We start from the raw sequence: 17,002 nt of genomic DNA, 5'->3' as shown, positions 1-17,002 counted from the left end.
CAGTGGTGTTTGGTTTAGCTCCTTATTATTTAAGGCACAGCTGTGATCGATCTCCAGGCCATAAAGTTTATAAGAAGGAGCTGGAAGCATGGGCTTTTCCTACAGCACTGAAATGGCCCCTCTGCCTTGCATTTGTCTCTCATTTAGCTAGCCTGACTTTGGTGTGGCCGCTGCTCTGAACTCTGTAGAAAAATGAGGAGAAGCCAGCAAGTATCACCAGGAACTTCAAATGAAGTCCAGCAAAAGCTGATCTGAGTTTGCCTCAGGGCTTTTTCTTTATGCATCTTCCATACACACTGCGGCTTTGTTGGAGTTTACCTCAGTGTTGCTTGAATATTCCATTGTTAAAACATTTTAAAAGAAAATAAAGTCATTCCTGAGTGGTGCCCTTCAGCACATTGCTGAGTAGTTAGGAGAATTTTAATCTTTTCTGAGAAAGAAAAACTTTGTATTTCATTTAGAACAGCAGAGGTACTTCTTAGAAGCAATTAAATTGCTGAATAGAAGGATTTTGCAAGCGATTTTCTTTCAATGTACTAATTGCTTGTTTATCTCTTTTATTTTAAACCCAAAAATTCCTCAGTGGAGGGCCTTTTTGCCTGGAAGGTCTCATTTTATCTCATGCAGTTTCCTGTTTACTTTAGGCGCAAGCCTACAAGTATCTGCTAAAACAAAATAAAAAACCACAATCCTGGAGAAGTCTTTCAGATTCATATATCAGCATGTCTGTCCCAAAATAATCTGACTTGAACTACTGTGGGCTAATGATGAACTAAAACATCAACGTGAACTAAAACTAAGAATGATCTTACAGGGACTAATTTGGGGGGGGGGGGGCGGGGTGGGGTATTGGAGGAGGAGTATTCAGTGGAAGAGCTTTGATTAGTTAGGACTGCAATAAAACATATTTCCTGTGTCCCCAGGTTCTACCTCCTGGGCATGTGCTGGTAATATTGAGCAGTGCTGGCAGGCACAGCCTTTCTGCTTGGTGTAGTGCTTTTTTTTTAACATGGAGCAATACAAAAGCTGGGAGCAGGGATTTGAGGAGGTGTCTTTTTTTTGATCCTCTCAAAATGCTTTTAGATCCTGTTTTACTCCTTCTGCTACTCTGTCAGTTTACGCCTTCTCAGCCCCTTAGGTGGGCTGCAGCTGAATGTGCAGCTGCTGAATGTAATGCAAGTGGAAATGGTCTTTGTGGTTTGGTAGCAGTCTTGGTCCTTTACTTCCTCTTCCATCAGGCAACAACTGACGTGTGCTAGTTCGGTTTTCTATTTCACAATCCTGCATCCAATGTATTGTTTAAAGCAGGACACAATACAGTAGATAGCCTATGCATACTAAGACCTTCTTTTGAGGACTGATAACTATGCCAAAACTTCTTGTGGGTTTCCACAGAGTGTGGAGGAGCCTTTTGTTTTCCTTTCAGAGGCTAGCTTTCAATGCAGCTGTGGTGATTGCAGTTGTTTGTTTTTGCAATTGCTTGTGGGAGTTAGTGGAGTGCAGTATCTTTGATGGCTGACTCCCTGCTTTTATGTTGTCCCCTCCCTTGAAGCCAACATCCCAGCCCTGCACCTAGAGCCTGTTCACACGGAGGGTCAGGGCAGAATGCTCCACAGACGTGCCTGGAGATGGCACAGGATCAGACGGAGGGGATTAGACAGCTATAAGGGCCATCAGATGAGACAGAACATATTAGGCTTGCTTTCTGGATGCTTCGTCACTGTCTGCACAAAGTCTCAGGCATTCCAAGTGTGAAGCAAATCCTTTCACGAGTATTTCCTGTCTCTAGCAGCCATGGTGTGATCTGCATGGTATGTCATTATCTGCCACATCTTATGGAACTGTTATTAGCGGTTATTTTTAAAAGTAGAGTTCTACCCTGCTGTACATAATGGTGGTCTGCTTTTTTACCAGATCAGCTTGGTCTGCATCTTAAAGAGTTGTTTAAACTGTCTTTTCTGTTTTGAAAAATTCTATATTGTTTAATTTTCAGCTGGCAAAGATTTTACTTTGGATGGCATATAAATCCCTCATCACTTGAGGACTGAAGTCCATGGCAAACAGAGTGCTAAAAGGGAAGAGTGTTCAAGTTCTTGCCCTGCAGAAGCAGCACATTCACTGGCAGATCCATGGGGACCAGCCCCTGTGTGAGCATAGCCATGAGCTCTGCCCTGGCAGCAGCATCTCTTCTCTGTGTCACTGTGAGAAACAAGTTTGCATTGCCCTTGGGCTGAAGACAGGTGACAGAAGAGAATGATAGAGAAGAGAATGATAACTGTTGTCTTTGACAGCCTCATTAGAGAGGCCAAGAGTTCAGTGAGAACTCCTGCTCGTGCCCAGCAGCAGAAAACCCAGGACAAAGGCAAGCAGCAAGGAAGGCATGCTGCAGAGAAAGCACCAGTGTTAACACCTCTGCTTTCCTTGCATGGTAGGAGAGGGGCTGGATCTAAATGACCTTTGTCTGGCACTTCTCATGAACACCCCTGAAAGAGATGAAGGTGGCTGGGAGTCAGCCCACTTTTAGCACAGACAGTTATTTCAGTTTTTTGTTGCTATTCAATTGCTCTTTCATAAGAGGGTGGGAGTAAGGGAACTGAAAGTTAAGAGACTTAGCACCTTTTTTTTTTTAAACTTCATCATTGTTGTCCCCTGTTATATATAGCCAAAATGTACAGTTTTTTATAGGGACACTGGAGCAAACTCTCTGCAAGAGGTCAAAGGAGTCATATCCTCAGAAATATGCAGACTGAGTAACCTTCAAAAAAGCATGATAATGTGCTTTTTTGTGGTTTCAGAGGCTATTTATATGGCAATCTTTAAGCCAAGCAGCCAAGGATGTGGTGCTAGCACAGTCCAAGCACTACTCTTGGGTACTTTTAGATGCCATACTTTTCTTAGCAGAGGTTAAATTTAGAACAGGAGAGCAGACTGCCAAAGGTAGAAGACTGTTCCTGTAAGCCAATGGAAACACAAGGATCTGTTCTGTAAGCCAAATCAAGCTCACTTCTCCAACAAATGCAGTGATTTTGGGGAAGCTTAGTTGTAGGGCAAAGGGAGAAGGCATAGGGGGAAAACATGTCCCTTGTCTAACCCAGGAGCAGTTTTAGTGACTAATCCTCTAAGTGGATGAGACTGGGATGCCCTCATTTGTAGTCATGAGGGTGTAGCCACATACCCAGGGTTTTACACCAGTGTGTACTGCTGAGAGAAGGAGCTAGCTGAAGATACACCCTTTTCTCCCCAGATAATGCGTGGCAGTGTGATTCTTGATGATATGACATGAAAGAAAGGCTAGGTTTTATTAGAGCTCTCTTCTGTATTTGTCTGAAAATTTTAAATCAATCTAGATTCTGATATGGTAAATTATTAGAGAAGCATCAGAGAAGCTGCCCCTGGAATCCATCAGCAGCAGTTAAACATTTCCAGTCCTATTCACTGAATTTCTCATTTGAAGTATGGAAAATACTGTTGTTACTACACTGAAATTATGCAGCAAACATCCTAATGGGGAATCCAGAGAAATCTGTGAGAGCCAAAAGGTAGCTGCATCCCTTTAAACAATGTCTTATCTTCACATTGTGGAAATGCAGAACAAAACCTATATTTTCTGCCCTAGATACCAGCTTCATCCAGATAATTTTTAAAAGGTACATGTAGAATTAAGTGCCAAAACCTAGAATTTACCCTTTTGATAATCTGTAAGTATATACTTCCCACAATCAAAACACAGGTGGTTCTGTACTCAGTGCTTCTCCTGTGATATGCAATGCCACATCTGTCTGCTCCCCTCCGTTTTAGCAGTGCCATTTGTAGGTGCCTCCCTGATGGTCTGATAGCCTGAATAATGTCTGCATTACCTTAACGCATCTTGGATGGTGAGGTGTGCAGACAACTCAGGTGATAGTGCCATTCATGTGCAGTCTGTCCAAGGCTGCTTTTGCTTTAAGGCAGTAGTTTGATTTGTTACAGTCAGGTGAGGACTAGAAAGGCGTTTCTAACTTGTCCAAAGGCAGACAGATTTTCCCGAGCAGGTTTATCCTAGAGTGGCATTCCCTTATCCTTAGGGGTTTACCCTGTTGCCTATTTCACTTTGGAGCTTGTACTCTTCATTTTCTGAGAAGCACAGCTGTCAGCATGGATTCGCTTCTTAAAATCACTTTGTGTGACTGATCTTAATTCAGTTCCCTCAAAGGATGTCTACCACAGCTAACCAGATAGCTATAATCAGGTAAATGTTAGTATGACTATATAAATTAAAAGCACACACAGTTTTCTTGCAGTTCAGGTAGAGCTGGTAACACTTGGTAACGCTTTCTCCTACTCAGAGTCTGGTATTAGCATGTTAAATAAAATAAGTTTTATTCCTATTAAGCGAACCAACAGAGGCTAATATTTTTCTTCTTATATTATTATTTTAATCTTATGTAGGAATCAAGGCAGTCCTTTACATATTAAATTGCATCCACCCAGGCTTCATTTGGAATCTTGTGTTGCAACTGGAGCTTATCCAAACATAATACCAGTTACACTTAATGTCCTTAACAACAAAGGAAAATACAATTAAACAATCTCACATAGCAAAGTTGTTTGATATCTGCTAAATATGCTGTATTGTTTGAGCGTAGCATTCTGACTGTGTAGCAGAGTACCACAGAAGTTATATGGATTTCTGTAGGAAAAGTGGACAGGGCTTTTACAACATGGCTGTGAATTCTTTTTCTGTGATTGGAAACTGCAGCTGCTAAAAAAGCAGTGAAACACCCAAGTCCCGAGCACACTAAATGTACCTTGCAGAAGCAGGCAGAGGACAATCCAGCCTGCGAGTCCCCGCATATGGGACCTGAAAGCCTCACCCAGACCCTTCAGACAGGGTCCTCTTGCTGTTCAGGGAGAGGTCTCTCCCCCACCGGAAGTCCCAAGTCATTCCTATGAGCAATCAGGGCCCAAAGAGAATCCTAACCGAGTTTGGACTAGGAGGTGGAAACAGGTTGCCAGGTATGAGCTAAAGGTTGTTTATTGGACCCATTAGAGCAGATTCAGAGAAGGGCCAAGATGATCAGAGGGCTGGAGCAGAGGCTGAGAGCATTGGGCTTGTTCAGCCTGAAGAAGAAAAGGCTCTGGGAAGAGCCTATAGCAGCTCTCAATACCAGAAAGGGGCCTTCAAGAACACTGAAAAGGGACTTTTTACAAGAGCATGGAGTGATAGAACAAGTGGGAATGGCTTTAAATAGAAAAGGAGTAGATTAAGATTAGAAATTAGGATTAAATTCTTTACTATGAGGGTGATGAGGCACTGGAAAGTTTGCCCAGAGAAATTGGCCCATTACTGGAAGGGTTGGTGGACAGGGCTCTGAGCAACCTGATGAAACGCGTGGCATCCCTTCTCATGGTGGGAGGTTAGAATTAGATGTTTAAGGTCCTTTCCAACCCAAGTCTTTCATGGATTCTATGGTTCTTGCTTCTAGTTTTCCCCAGATATCTCTTGCCTGCTTTTCTTTTTCCTGTGACCCAGGGAGACCAGTACCAGGAGCCTGTTATCAGCTGGGCTTACGTGTTCATTTTCCAGCCAAGCTACCAGCACTGATTTGGGACTGTAGGAGTATTTGTTTTCAAGTTAGAGCATAAAGACTTGTCTAGAACACCAGAAAATTGAAAGAGACACCAAAATTTCCTCTGTGTGTCAGGTTTTTTGGCAACAGAGAAACTCCATGAGGACTACTGTTTTTCTTTACACAGAGATAAATAATCAGATTGCTTTGGCAACAGCCAAGCTTTTATTCAGACATGAGCTTCACATATCTTTATGAATTTAGAAATCAGTTGAAATGCTGACCACTGGCATTTAATGACTTCCTGTTTTTGTTTAAAATGCTTTCTATAGATAAAAGCCTTAGTTTCTCCCTTTTAAGAGGGGCAGTGCACCATCTCTCTCCTGCAGTTACTAGGTCAGGAACAAATTCCATTTTTCTTGTGTTGAGTGATTCAAATGGATACAGATAAATTGCAGCAGGATTAAGCTTTTGCTTTTATTTTTAGAATACGTTTTGCACATTCCTCTGTGCAAGTTGTTCTTTAAAACCATTACAAGTATGTTCTACAAGAGGGCTATTCAGACACCTTTGGTTTGCAGATGTCAATTGAGAAACCCTCCTGGTCTCCTCCATTTGCATTAGCACTGGAGTTCTCCTTCAGAGATGTCAGCTGCGGAATACTTGAGGGCAGCTGGATCAGCTGGCCAAAAACCAGTACAATATTTGCAAGACTGTAAGCATCAGGTGGGGAATTACGTCAGGTGTTAACCTGGGCTAGAGTTTGGCAAGTACCCATGAAATAAGTAGATCACTTCTGGTGGGTTGCTACTGCCCAGTTTCATTTTCTCTTCAGTTAGTTTTATTCTCTTATTGGTCCTCCCCAGTCTTTTCTGTCTTTTTGCTGTTTCACACTGTCAAAGCTTCAGATGCTACAGGGATACCACAGTGCTTGGAGACCGTGCGGTATTGGAAACATCCACATCTGGTACCAGGCTCTGTGGAAGGACCACCTGGTGGTGTCCAGGTGGGAAGCCATGCAGCAGGTAGGATCTCCAGAAGGAAAGCCAGGAGTCTGAATGTCAGCATACCCTGCCTCCAGCACATGCCAGTGAGCACTCGGGGCAGTAAGCACAAGGTGCTGCAGAGAGCAAGGTCACAAAGATTCCCACAGCTGCCACTTGGGGGTCTGGCTGAGGGAAAATCTGCTCTTCATCACCTCTGGTCTGGATTTGCAAAGTGAAGCAGGGAGAGAAGATGAAAGATGTTGGCTCACTCTGAGGTAAGGGAAGGTATGATCACTGTAGATGCAGCCCTACTGACCACAGGCATTTTGTGTCTGTGTGTCTCCATGCTGCTCAGAGATGGTGGCCATGCAGCTAGCAATGCCAGTGGGATTATTGGCTAATGGTTGTTGTCAGCTCCCTGTGTAACACCATAAAAGGTCAGATGTTTCTTCAGTTAACCCTTTGTGTAGCAGGTATAAGTGCCAAAGTGTGTCTGGTTTAAAAGAAAGACTTTGACCTAAAGATTTCGCCAAGATATTTATGTGTTTTCCAATGGGGGCAATGTGATGATGTGAGTGCTGGAAGACAGCAGGTAGAGCAGAGGCCAGCCTGTAGCAAAGGAGTCTAGGTGCCAGCAGAAGTATCATTGGTAGTCAAGAGAAAGAGTTTTTTACTTTCTTTTATTTTAAATGAAAGAAGGTGATGAGGACTGGATGGGTGAAAAGACACACATGAAATACTAAATATTAAGGCCCAGAAAGAAGTGATGGTAATATACACAGGATTTAACTCTTTGGGTTTGAGGCTTGCTGGTCCTCCCAGCTCAGCCAGAGCACAGGCAGAGCCCCAAGGCTGCTTTCATGTTAAGTCATTAACATGTTTTCAACCAGACAAATGTGTGAAGATGGAAGCAGATGGGTTCTTCTGAGGAGGGATGGTTTGTTGACAAAGATAGCCATGCCTTAAACACCAAAAAATTATGTGCACCTTCAAAGGTGAAAACAAATGTTTGAAGCAAACACATTCTGAATTCCTGCTGAGAAGAGGAAACACATTTTTGAGCAGGACATGATTTCTCTATTCCTACACAATCCTGCCATTATTTTGTACAAAGTCTGGCCAAACTTGCTAGCTGAAATTCCCAAAACAAGATTCAGCAAGGGGTTGGACTGAGCATGTGCATGTATCTGTGGAAAAGTAGGGAATCAGGGATCTGATGCAATACTAGCATAACCAGTTTATTCCAAAATCTCTTTACAAACCATGGGTACAGTAGACTGAAAAATCTCCCAGACCTGACAGTTACAGAATTCGTGCAGAGTTAAGATATTTGATAAAGCTGAGGATAGGGTTTTATCTATAACTTGCACATTTAGAGCTGCTCAGCTCCCAGGAGACTAGAACACAGGTCCCTAGGGACGGGGCTAGATACTGTCATGAAAGACAAGATAGTGGCTTGTATCGCCCAGCTCCTTTCATATGGTCTCTAGTTGTGTATTTTCTCTTATGTGCTCACATTATGTGCTTTAAATCATCTTAGAAAAGTATATGTAAGACAGTGTTGCATGAATATTAATGTAGTTTTTTTTATGTTTGCATTGTTTCTCATTTCCTGTTTTACACTGTTTTACATTTTTCTTTCTGGGGATATTTCCTCTTTCTTTCACACACAGCCTCACAAGATGAATGTTTGGCTTGAAACACAAAGGCACCCATAGTGTTAAAGTCTCCCATAGGCACGTCAGAGAAGGCAGCATTTTACAATCAATCAAAAACTGCAGGAGTGTGCTATGAATCTCTCACTCTTTCATAATTCATACAGGTTTCTTAAATAAAGACAATAAATAATAATATAAAATAAAAATAAACAGCTTCAATAAATGAAGCTGTTCTGATAGCACCTTTTTCAGCATGGCCATCATTACCTCTACCCTGTAGGCAGTTCTCCCCCACCAGGGGTATTTTTCAAGGACTTTCCTTCACTGTCATCCTTCTCAAATCTTTTAGAGTCTGTGGATTGAGAGGCAAGCCTTTCATATATCAAGTTCTTCATAATTTTTCAAGTTTAGCACACAATTAAATCTATTAATCTGATCAAAATGTGGTAGTCACATTTTATCTCTTCACATGAAAATTCCATGGGTCAAAGCAAACATTACCTCTAGGTTAATTATTTCCAGCAAAAAATACGAAAAACAACAACAGTGTTTTCATCAGCTAAGAACTATTAGCATATATTGTAATAGTGTTGTGTCAAAATTGGGAAAAATTAGGTCAGACTAGAATTAGAAGAATCGCTTCTACACTCTGTATGTTTAGAGCATGATAAATACTCTTCATGATCTTTGGCATCTATAATCATTCATTCATTTTAGATTTCATGCTGTCATGTTTGTGTCAGGGGAAAACAGTACACAGCTGTAAACAGGCACTATTGCAGTACTTGCAGTACTTATCTCTCTCTGTTCAAGCCAGGCACAAGAGAATGCTCAGTGTGATAAGAATGACTATTAATACAGTTTACAGATGGCTAGGACATGAAGAAGTGCAGTTGTGTTGCAGCTGATGAGCTTGCACCTCAGCTAGCATAGCAAGTGGCTTTCCCTGATGAGGGTGGGATTGAATCAGAATGTCGAAAATGCCAAGCACTTCTACAGCCCTTTTTGGCTACGGTTTTGTTAATTAAAACAAATCATTCTCCCAGGGCATTGCATTTAGCCTGCACCAAGTGCAGAAGGACTCTTCTCCCTGCTGGTAGCTGTGATAACAGTGATAACAGTGACCTTCAATGCCCTTTCCTCTCTCAGTCGCTGTTGTCCCAGAGGAAGAGGGGGTGCAGCTGCCTGCCACAAGTACCACTCTGAGGGCAGGAGGGGATCTGGAGAGGACAGCAGATGGACAAGAGTAGAAGGGCAACAGCAGCAGATTATAAATGTTCCTGCAGTTCAGCTGGAATGGATCTTTTTTGCTTTTCTGTCTTTGATATGCTAGTTCTTTATCCTATTCCTGTAATCCTTAAAAAACTGCAAATACAGGAGAGATTTTTTTTTCTTCTCTCACTCCCTAAAAGAGGCCCTTTCAGTATTTTTCCTCTCCACACAGACTGAGGAATTTGCAGGCTGAGTGTGAGCCCATGCCAGATATCAGGGTTAACACACAAGATGAATAGAAGAGAGCACATGAAAGGGACACAGTGTGGTTAAGGCAGAGAAGAAGGGTGTTTCAGAATAGGTGTGCATTGACAAGAGCTACATCCCTCTGGAGCCTCTGAAGGACAGCAGTGTATGACTTGGCAGAAGCAGAAGTGCTTCTTTTATTTTGCTTTTTTGAGTTAGAGGAAAACAAATGTTCACAGAATAAACACAGACATAGGCTCTCCAAGGCAAAAGACAAAAAAAAAAAAAACAAAAAAGAGTGCTGCTTAGGAAACACTTTGCCTGCTAACACAAGAAGCTTCATGAGTAGCCATCCAGTCTGGTATCCTAGTAATGAGTGACTAGCTCATCAGTGTTTATTCTTGTGTAGCTCATTTCTTTTCTGCTGCTGGTTTTTGGAGTTGTTTTCTCTTTTGTTCTTGCTCTCACTGATTTTTGTGTGATTTATCATGGCTGGTTTCATATGCCTACTGCCTACAATAGTTTTTAGTCTCTTGCAATCAAACCTAGCTATGAGGCCTTGTCTCATTTACCCAAGGGTTTTCAACATCCAGCTACCATGGAAACATAATCTGCACTGATGCACCAGACAGAGGCTCAAGACAGATGAGATGTAGTCATATCATGGACACTGGAAAGCCTCCAGTGGACTTCTACCACAACTCCGCAAGACAGACAATGCACAAAGAGTCAGAGTTTCATTTCTTCTTGTGACGAGAGGTATCACACTTCAGCAGAAAATTAGATTAGGTCATAAGTGCTTTTTTGTAACTCATTCCTGCTGTAAAACATGCTTCTCAGTCCATAGGAATCCTTCACTCTTTTAAGATGTGCTATTTTTCTGGTTCCCTCAAGTTTTCCTGTCTAATGGCTAGCCATTCACCCCTGATGGGCATTCAGCCTGATTGGCATTCCTTCTTCACCCAGCCCTCTGTGGCCTGACCCACAGGACAGACCTTGGCCATGCTCCATGGGAACGCTCTTCTGCTGCAACTGAAGAGCTCATTTAGCTTCTTGCAGTGCCATCACCTTTGAAGGACTGCCAGAGCTGGAGGTAATATCCCAAGGTGCTCTCTGTCCACTGCTCTTCAGCCACCCAAAGACATAAAGTCTGCACGTTTTTTCAAGTGTGTTGGGCTCTCCTAGTGCCAAAGACATAAATTTGGTACAACTCTGGCATATCCACAAAGGTTCAAGTAACTGAATGCAACAGATCTTCGTTTGTTATTGTAATTTAGGTTTGACCAAGTTTGTAAAATGTTAAGATGCACCTGGAAATTACTAATACTGTACTTTAGACTGCTCTTAGTTCTGATCCTGAGCAGAAAAACATCAATATTTTGGTGTATGATTAAGGCTTTCCAGTATATGGCAGCAGGAAGCTTTTGGATGTCTCTGTTTTATTAAATGTGGTATTTTTAGATCTTCATTCTTGGTGAAGTCAATTCACAACAGATTTCTGGGAGGGGAAGAATTTAATTTCACTTCCAGCTTACTTCAACAAATATTCTAAGTAAGAGGGGAAAAAAAAAATCAATCCTTGTTTTCCTTTTTCATGCAGAAAAAGAATTCCATGTTTAACCAGATGAAGTTTCCTAAATCTGAAGTATTAAGAGCCTGACATTTATGTTTTCCTCTGTACCTAATTCAAACACATCCTTACCTGAGTGATGCTTCTCAGTATTTTCCAGTGTACCAACAGTTAAATAAAGCAAAGCTGAGGCATTTTTGTGTCACCATTTACAAGCACTTAATAAGCTGCCAGAGCCATTAGCATGGGGGGATGTTTTGCTAGGAGCAGAAGAGTGACAACTTGCACAATGGTGACTTCCTTCCAGAGCTGGGTGGGAACACAACTTTTGTTTTTATCATTTTTCAGTGTAGCCTGAGCTGCACAGAGCAAGTAGTTGGTTGTCAACCACAGTCCACTTTTTCTTGAGTGCAGCCAATCAAGCCTCAGCACATAGGTTATCAGACCTGTCTGAGATACTGAGGAGCCCAGAGAGGCTCAGGAACTCCATCTGAGACAAGTGTTCAGTGCAGTGCAGTGCAGTGCATGTGGATTTTTCTGGATGACTTTGGGACTTTCTCAGGAGCAAATTCCTATTTGCCTCACCATAGAGCTTTTTGTTGCTGTTTCTAACATATCAAAAATTATGCCAACAGAGCATTCTGTTATTCTTTAGCAACAGATTTTTAAAAAAATGGAAAATTGGAAGCCTTCAATTGCAACTTTGAACAATGCTAAGAGAGCTTTCCTGCTAGTTCCATTGTTTCCACATTGGACTTTCCTGCTACAGGCCTGGTGAGGTTGCTGTCATTGTCTTTTGTCCTTCACTGTAGATCCCATGACTCGCAGTGTTCCCATCTCTGATGTTGTTCTCCCAAGGCAGCCTGTAGTGAAGAAAATATATGCTTAAACTAAAACAAAGTGCACTGCTGCCTTACTAGCTAGGAGGCTGAACACAACATGCACAATTTCAACAGTGACTTGTTGAATTTGAATTAATGACTTTGTTTCTGCAAAAAGCAGCTCAGCAGAGCTTTTCTGTGCAGGGGGCAAATTCTATCAGCATGGACAATGCTGCAAATAAAGAAATGCAGTTTTCTACTCTTATGGCAACAGGAAAAGGAAGGGACAAAAGCCTCTAGTCCTTTGCATGGGTTTCAATTACTCTTTTCTAGGACTGCTGGAATCCAAAATAGCTGCAAAAAGACAAAAGCTATGAAGCAGGTTCATGTATTTGATTCCACCTCAGACTGGGAGAGTTTCATCCCCATGCTGTCAAATTGCTGCCAGGGACCCTAACAAAGTCATTTGGTGAAAGAGCTCAATGCTTTGACCTGGCAGCTGGCAATTCATCCATCCCCCAGCTTCTTTCCACTGATGAGCTTTGTTGGTCAGCAAAGTGATAGGCATTGAGTGGCACCATTAGTTGCAAGCAAACTCAGTTTAGGGATGCTTTTTGGTGTGTAAAAAGCCTGTGTATGTGGTTTCCTGGCTGGTAATCAGTGTCTGTCCCCTGGTGTATATTGCAGGCTTGAAGACCCTTTGGAAAATCTTCTTCTATTTGATCTACCTGGGTTTGCTGTCCAAACTGCACAGTTTACAGTTGTCACTGACCAAGCTGGAAATTGCTGGCACCTTCTTGGCAGGCATGGCAAAGTCTGCCTGGTGTGGGAATTGACTTAGGTGCTAGTACTGCAAGAGGCCATCACTGTAATAAAAACGGGAGCAGTATATAAACAAATAAATACCACAGTGACGGGAGAACCAGTTTGAAAGCAGCGCTCTCAGCATAGTGCTGGGAAGTCCTTATTGCTGCTGCCCGTGCTAATCCTGCTCAGTGTTGATAAGACTTTGGTTTCCACCTCAGTAAAGCAGCCTGGAAAATCTCAGGAGCCCTGTCTTTGTTCTGACATGAGTGGTGTGTAAGGGCTTCCCCAGCAGAGCTTATATTTAAAGTCTCTCTAACCTCCTGTAACTCCTGCAAGGAGTTACAATCTTCCTTTAATTCAGTATTCCAAATAAAGTACAAAGCATTTGACTTAATTTCTGCATTGAGCTCTGAATTTTTTTCTGGGCTTTGTTCTCCTCAGAGCTTTGGAAAACAGAGAAAGGAGGGGGGAAGCATTTTAATCTGGGTAAGACTCTGTGGCTTTGACACTATTGAAGCCTGATGAGCCTCTGAATTTTGATTGAATAGACCCATAAGAAAAGAAGTAGATCCGTTGAAGGACGGCATTTCAGTGCAAGAAGGATGTGTGTTTAGGACTTGCCATTACATAATGGGGCTGAAATGGGTTAACAAGAACCAGGCTTTCTTTTTCTTGAGAATTGCTGCCTGCACCACTCTTTTTCTTTCTCTTTTTCTTTTTCAGCACTCACAGAAAGGTTTTCTTTGTTGTTATAAGTTTGAGAAGTAAATTGCAGTATTATTTCTTCTGATCAAGAGATTGATTAGTCAGAGGTCTCTAGCTGAAGGGAAAAAATGTTCCTCATTATCAACTTTAAATGTAAATGTATTTGCCAAGCAGAGTTTCAGATGGTGGGGGGCTGGGGCTGGGGCTTGGGGGTGTGTCTTGCTCTTTTGATGTGCTGCCCATAACCATTTACAGATCTTTGAAAGGCATCCCTCTCATTGGGTCAATGAAAAGAGAGTGTGGGAACAATGGTCCTGAAAGAGAAAATTAACCATTGCTGCTTCTGTCTGGATGGTTCTTTTGGAATTTTGACAAGTAATGGTGTATTAGTATATTTGTAGACTTTGTGTTTTGTCCATTCTTTCTCTTTCTAGGTGCTTTCATAATCTGCTGGACCCCAGGATTAGTCTTGCTGCTCCTCGATGTTTGCTGTCCCCAGTGCAATGTCCTGGCCTATGAAAAATTCTTCCTGCTCCTGGCAGAGTTCAACTCTGCCATGAACCCCATCATCTACTCCTACCGGGACAAGGAGATGAGCGCGACGTTCAAGCAGATCCTGTGCTGCCAGCGCAGCGAGAGCGCCAACGGCCCCACCGAAGGCTCGGACCGCTCGGCCTCCTCCCTGAACCACACCATCCTGGCTGGCGTCCACAGCAACGACCACTCCGTGGTGTGACACCACGGCCTGCCCCTGGCCCACACAGAGCAGCAGGCGTGGCCCCAGGGAAGGTAACCCACTCACGTTTTCTCAAACACTAATGGACTACAAGTGCATCTTTTCCAGAGGGCCTGGCATACCAGCGCAGATTGCCCTGTCCACAGGATTGGCCATGCTGCAAAGCCTTTGATTTCTGCTTTGAAAAAGTAGAAAGTAGTTGCTTTGCAGAAGAGGCCATCAGTGACCCGCAAAAGCCTTGCTGAGACTTTGTTGGACTTTGCTGCATCTTGGTGCCAGTCTGAATAAACTCTGATTAATTAAGCTTATACCTGCTTCACTGCATTTACATGTAGCCACTTAGTATTTTTAAAAAGGGAGTAAAGGGGATAAAAATATGCCTATCATTTAATAGACATGTAATATGTATCACCATCAGCATGCTTGTGATGAACATTTTCTGTGCAGGGAGTAAAACTGTGCTCTAGTCTTTGTATCCTTAGCCACACTGTCATAACTACAGTAAAAAGAAAAGTATTTTTTTCTAACACAGGCAACAGGAAGATGAGGGAAACTGACTCTTCTTACCTTCATTACTGGTGTTAGAGAATGCATGTTCTGTGTGTATGCAGATTGTTTTAATTATGAAAAAAAAATCTCTTTGTAAAGTCTGCCAGAAAGTAGAAAAACATAGACTGTATTCCAGTGTTTGTTTAGATTATGAAATAAACAGTACATTAGTCACAATGTATATAAGGTTCTTCTTTGAAGTACAGTATGAAATTTGTAACATGTGAGGGGTACCAAGTTTTTTATGGGTAAGTTCTTAAAGTAGGACACATCCCTAAGGCTCTTAAAGGGCTACAGTCAGGTTGGTAGATTAGAAAAATTGTATTTATGGCATATTCTTGGAATGCTTTTCTTGTTCATGGCAAAAAGCATATGCATTTTTAATGGCAAAAAAGAAAAGGTATGTTTTTATGGAACCTTTCTTATAATTGAAAACAAAACACCTTCTGCATTTTTGCACTGAGAAATATTGTAGGGTACCATTCAAATGATGCCTCCTTCATTTCAGAAGCAGTGGGCTACTAAGAACCATGGCACAATTTTATGTTGTGAAGTCAACACTTTATAAGATAGTCATCCAATGCAAATGACTAGACCATATTACAGATAATAGCCACACATGTACACTGTTATAAATACCTAAGCTAACAGGTGTGTTTTTTTCATATGAGACTGTTTTGAAGAGAAATGTCACTCATGTGAATATCAGTTACCAAGAATCACTGATAGTAAACAAAACTCATCAAGAGGGATACATGTGAGCAAAGGTGGGATCTTGCTGATAAAAATCTTGGGACCTCTTTCCAGGAAACTCTGTTATCCTAACAATGTAAAATATATCAACAGTAAATTCCTGGTGCTGTTCTCGTCATTATAATTTGTCTCTATAACGAAAAGAAAAAAAAAAAGGGGGGGGAACAAACAAACAAACAAAAAAACAAACAAAAAAACAACAAAAAATCCAAGGGAAAAAAGACCACACTCACAAAAAAAATAACCCTGCAAAACAAAACAAAAAAACCCAGAGATATATATCCTTCATTGTACCATACAGGAATGTAACTTAAGGGATGATATTCTCCCATTTGGGCAGGGAAAAAATGGAGGGTGGAGGGTCAGCTCAGCAAAATCCAGTGTTTTCAGCATTTCTTGCTTTGAGGAGATGCTTGGATTTTGTGCTTCCAAGCAAAAAATTGCTTGGAATAGGCAGTTCCTTGCTTAGAGAGGGAAGAGAAACAAGTGAACAAATCCTGCCTCCACGGAATGAAGTGAGAGTTATGACACTGCTTTCAGTAAAACTGAAATCCACCTGAACAGTCAAGCTAGTTTTTTGTGGACGCTGTGGAAGGTGGAGTAGGCAGAGAGAATAAACATTACATTGTCTGCCAGTTGACCAAAGTTTTGAATATATCCACTGGCTTTGAACAAAACCAGTCTTTTTTCTGACTGTATTTGAGAGCAAGTGAATGTACAGATGGATTTGGTTTTATTTGCAGAACTGTACTGAGAAACAGAAAAGCAGTCTGCATGAACTTTTTCATTTAAAAGCATCTGCTTGCTAATCCACTCATATTTTTTCCTTAGTGCCTGCTTGATACTTGAACTAGTGCAGGTAAGCAGAAGAAAGGAGAGAGTAAGACTGCCTCCAAAGACAGATATCTCAGTAAAAAAAAAATTCTTTTTCTCAAGAGTGCTTGGAGTTCCTTTCTTCCTTGGATCCAGCAAGAGCACTTTTTCCTGTCCCTAACATCCCCACGAAAGTAGAAGATCGTGGACACTTTAGGCTAAGGTTTGGAGGTTTTTGAGCTGAGGGTTGTCCTTTCCAAGTGTTCTTTTCACTGCTATTTGCATGCTTTTATTGAATCTCATCTGGATAGGGTGGGAGGATGATGTTACAAAATAGCAGCAAATCATTCACCCTAGTTTTACCTGCTGGAAGTCTGGTGGGTTTTGAAAAGCCATGGGTGAATAACTTGAAAACAGGAGGGGTGTGGTTGTTTGAACATGGGTGGATCCAAAGGCCTCTTGTGAAGACAGATGCCCAGGGAGGTTTTCTGTCCTCACTGTAATTGTGACAGAGGGCAGTTACTGTCCAGGTACATAGTTCAACCCAAGGAGTCACTCAACAATTCAAGAAGGTGAACCTTTTGAACTCTTAGCAGC

The 17,002-nt window shown here is 41.9% G+C and overlaps 1 protein-coding gene across 2 annotated transcripts in view; it reads left to right on the top strand.

Moving 5' to 3' along the window:
• The window catches only part of LPAR1 (lysophosphatidic acid receptor 1), a 68,635-nt gene extending 52,925 nt beyond the window's left edge, over nt 1-15,710 (top strand). For both annotated transcript variants that reach the window (XM_036403657.2, XM_036403658.2), the window contains exon 4: nt 13,989-15,710. In XM_036403657.2, coding sequence (XP_036259550.1) covers nt 13,989-14,290 — 302 coding nt within the window. In that variant the 3' untranslated portion in view covers nt 14,291-15,710. The remainder of the gene's footprint in view (nt 1-13,988) is intronic.
• The last annotated feature ends 1,292 nt before the right edge of the window (nt 15,711-17,002 follow it).

The sequence above is a fragment of the Molothrus ater genome, chromosome Z (assembly GCF_012460135.2).
Source record: "Molothrus ater isolate BHLD 08-10-18 breed brown headed cowbird chromosome Z, BPBGC_Mater_1.1, whole genome shotgun sequence".
Lineage (NCBI taxonomy): Eukaryota > Metazoa > Chordata > Aves > Passeriformes > Icteridae > Molothrus > Molothrus ater.
The sequence above is the reverse complement of the archived record's forward strand: the minus strand, read 5'-3'. Positions and strand labels throughout refer to the sequence as shown.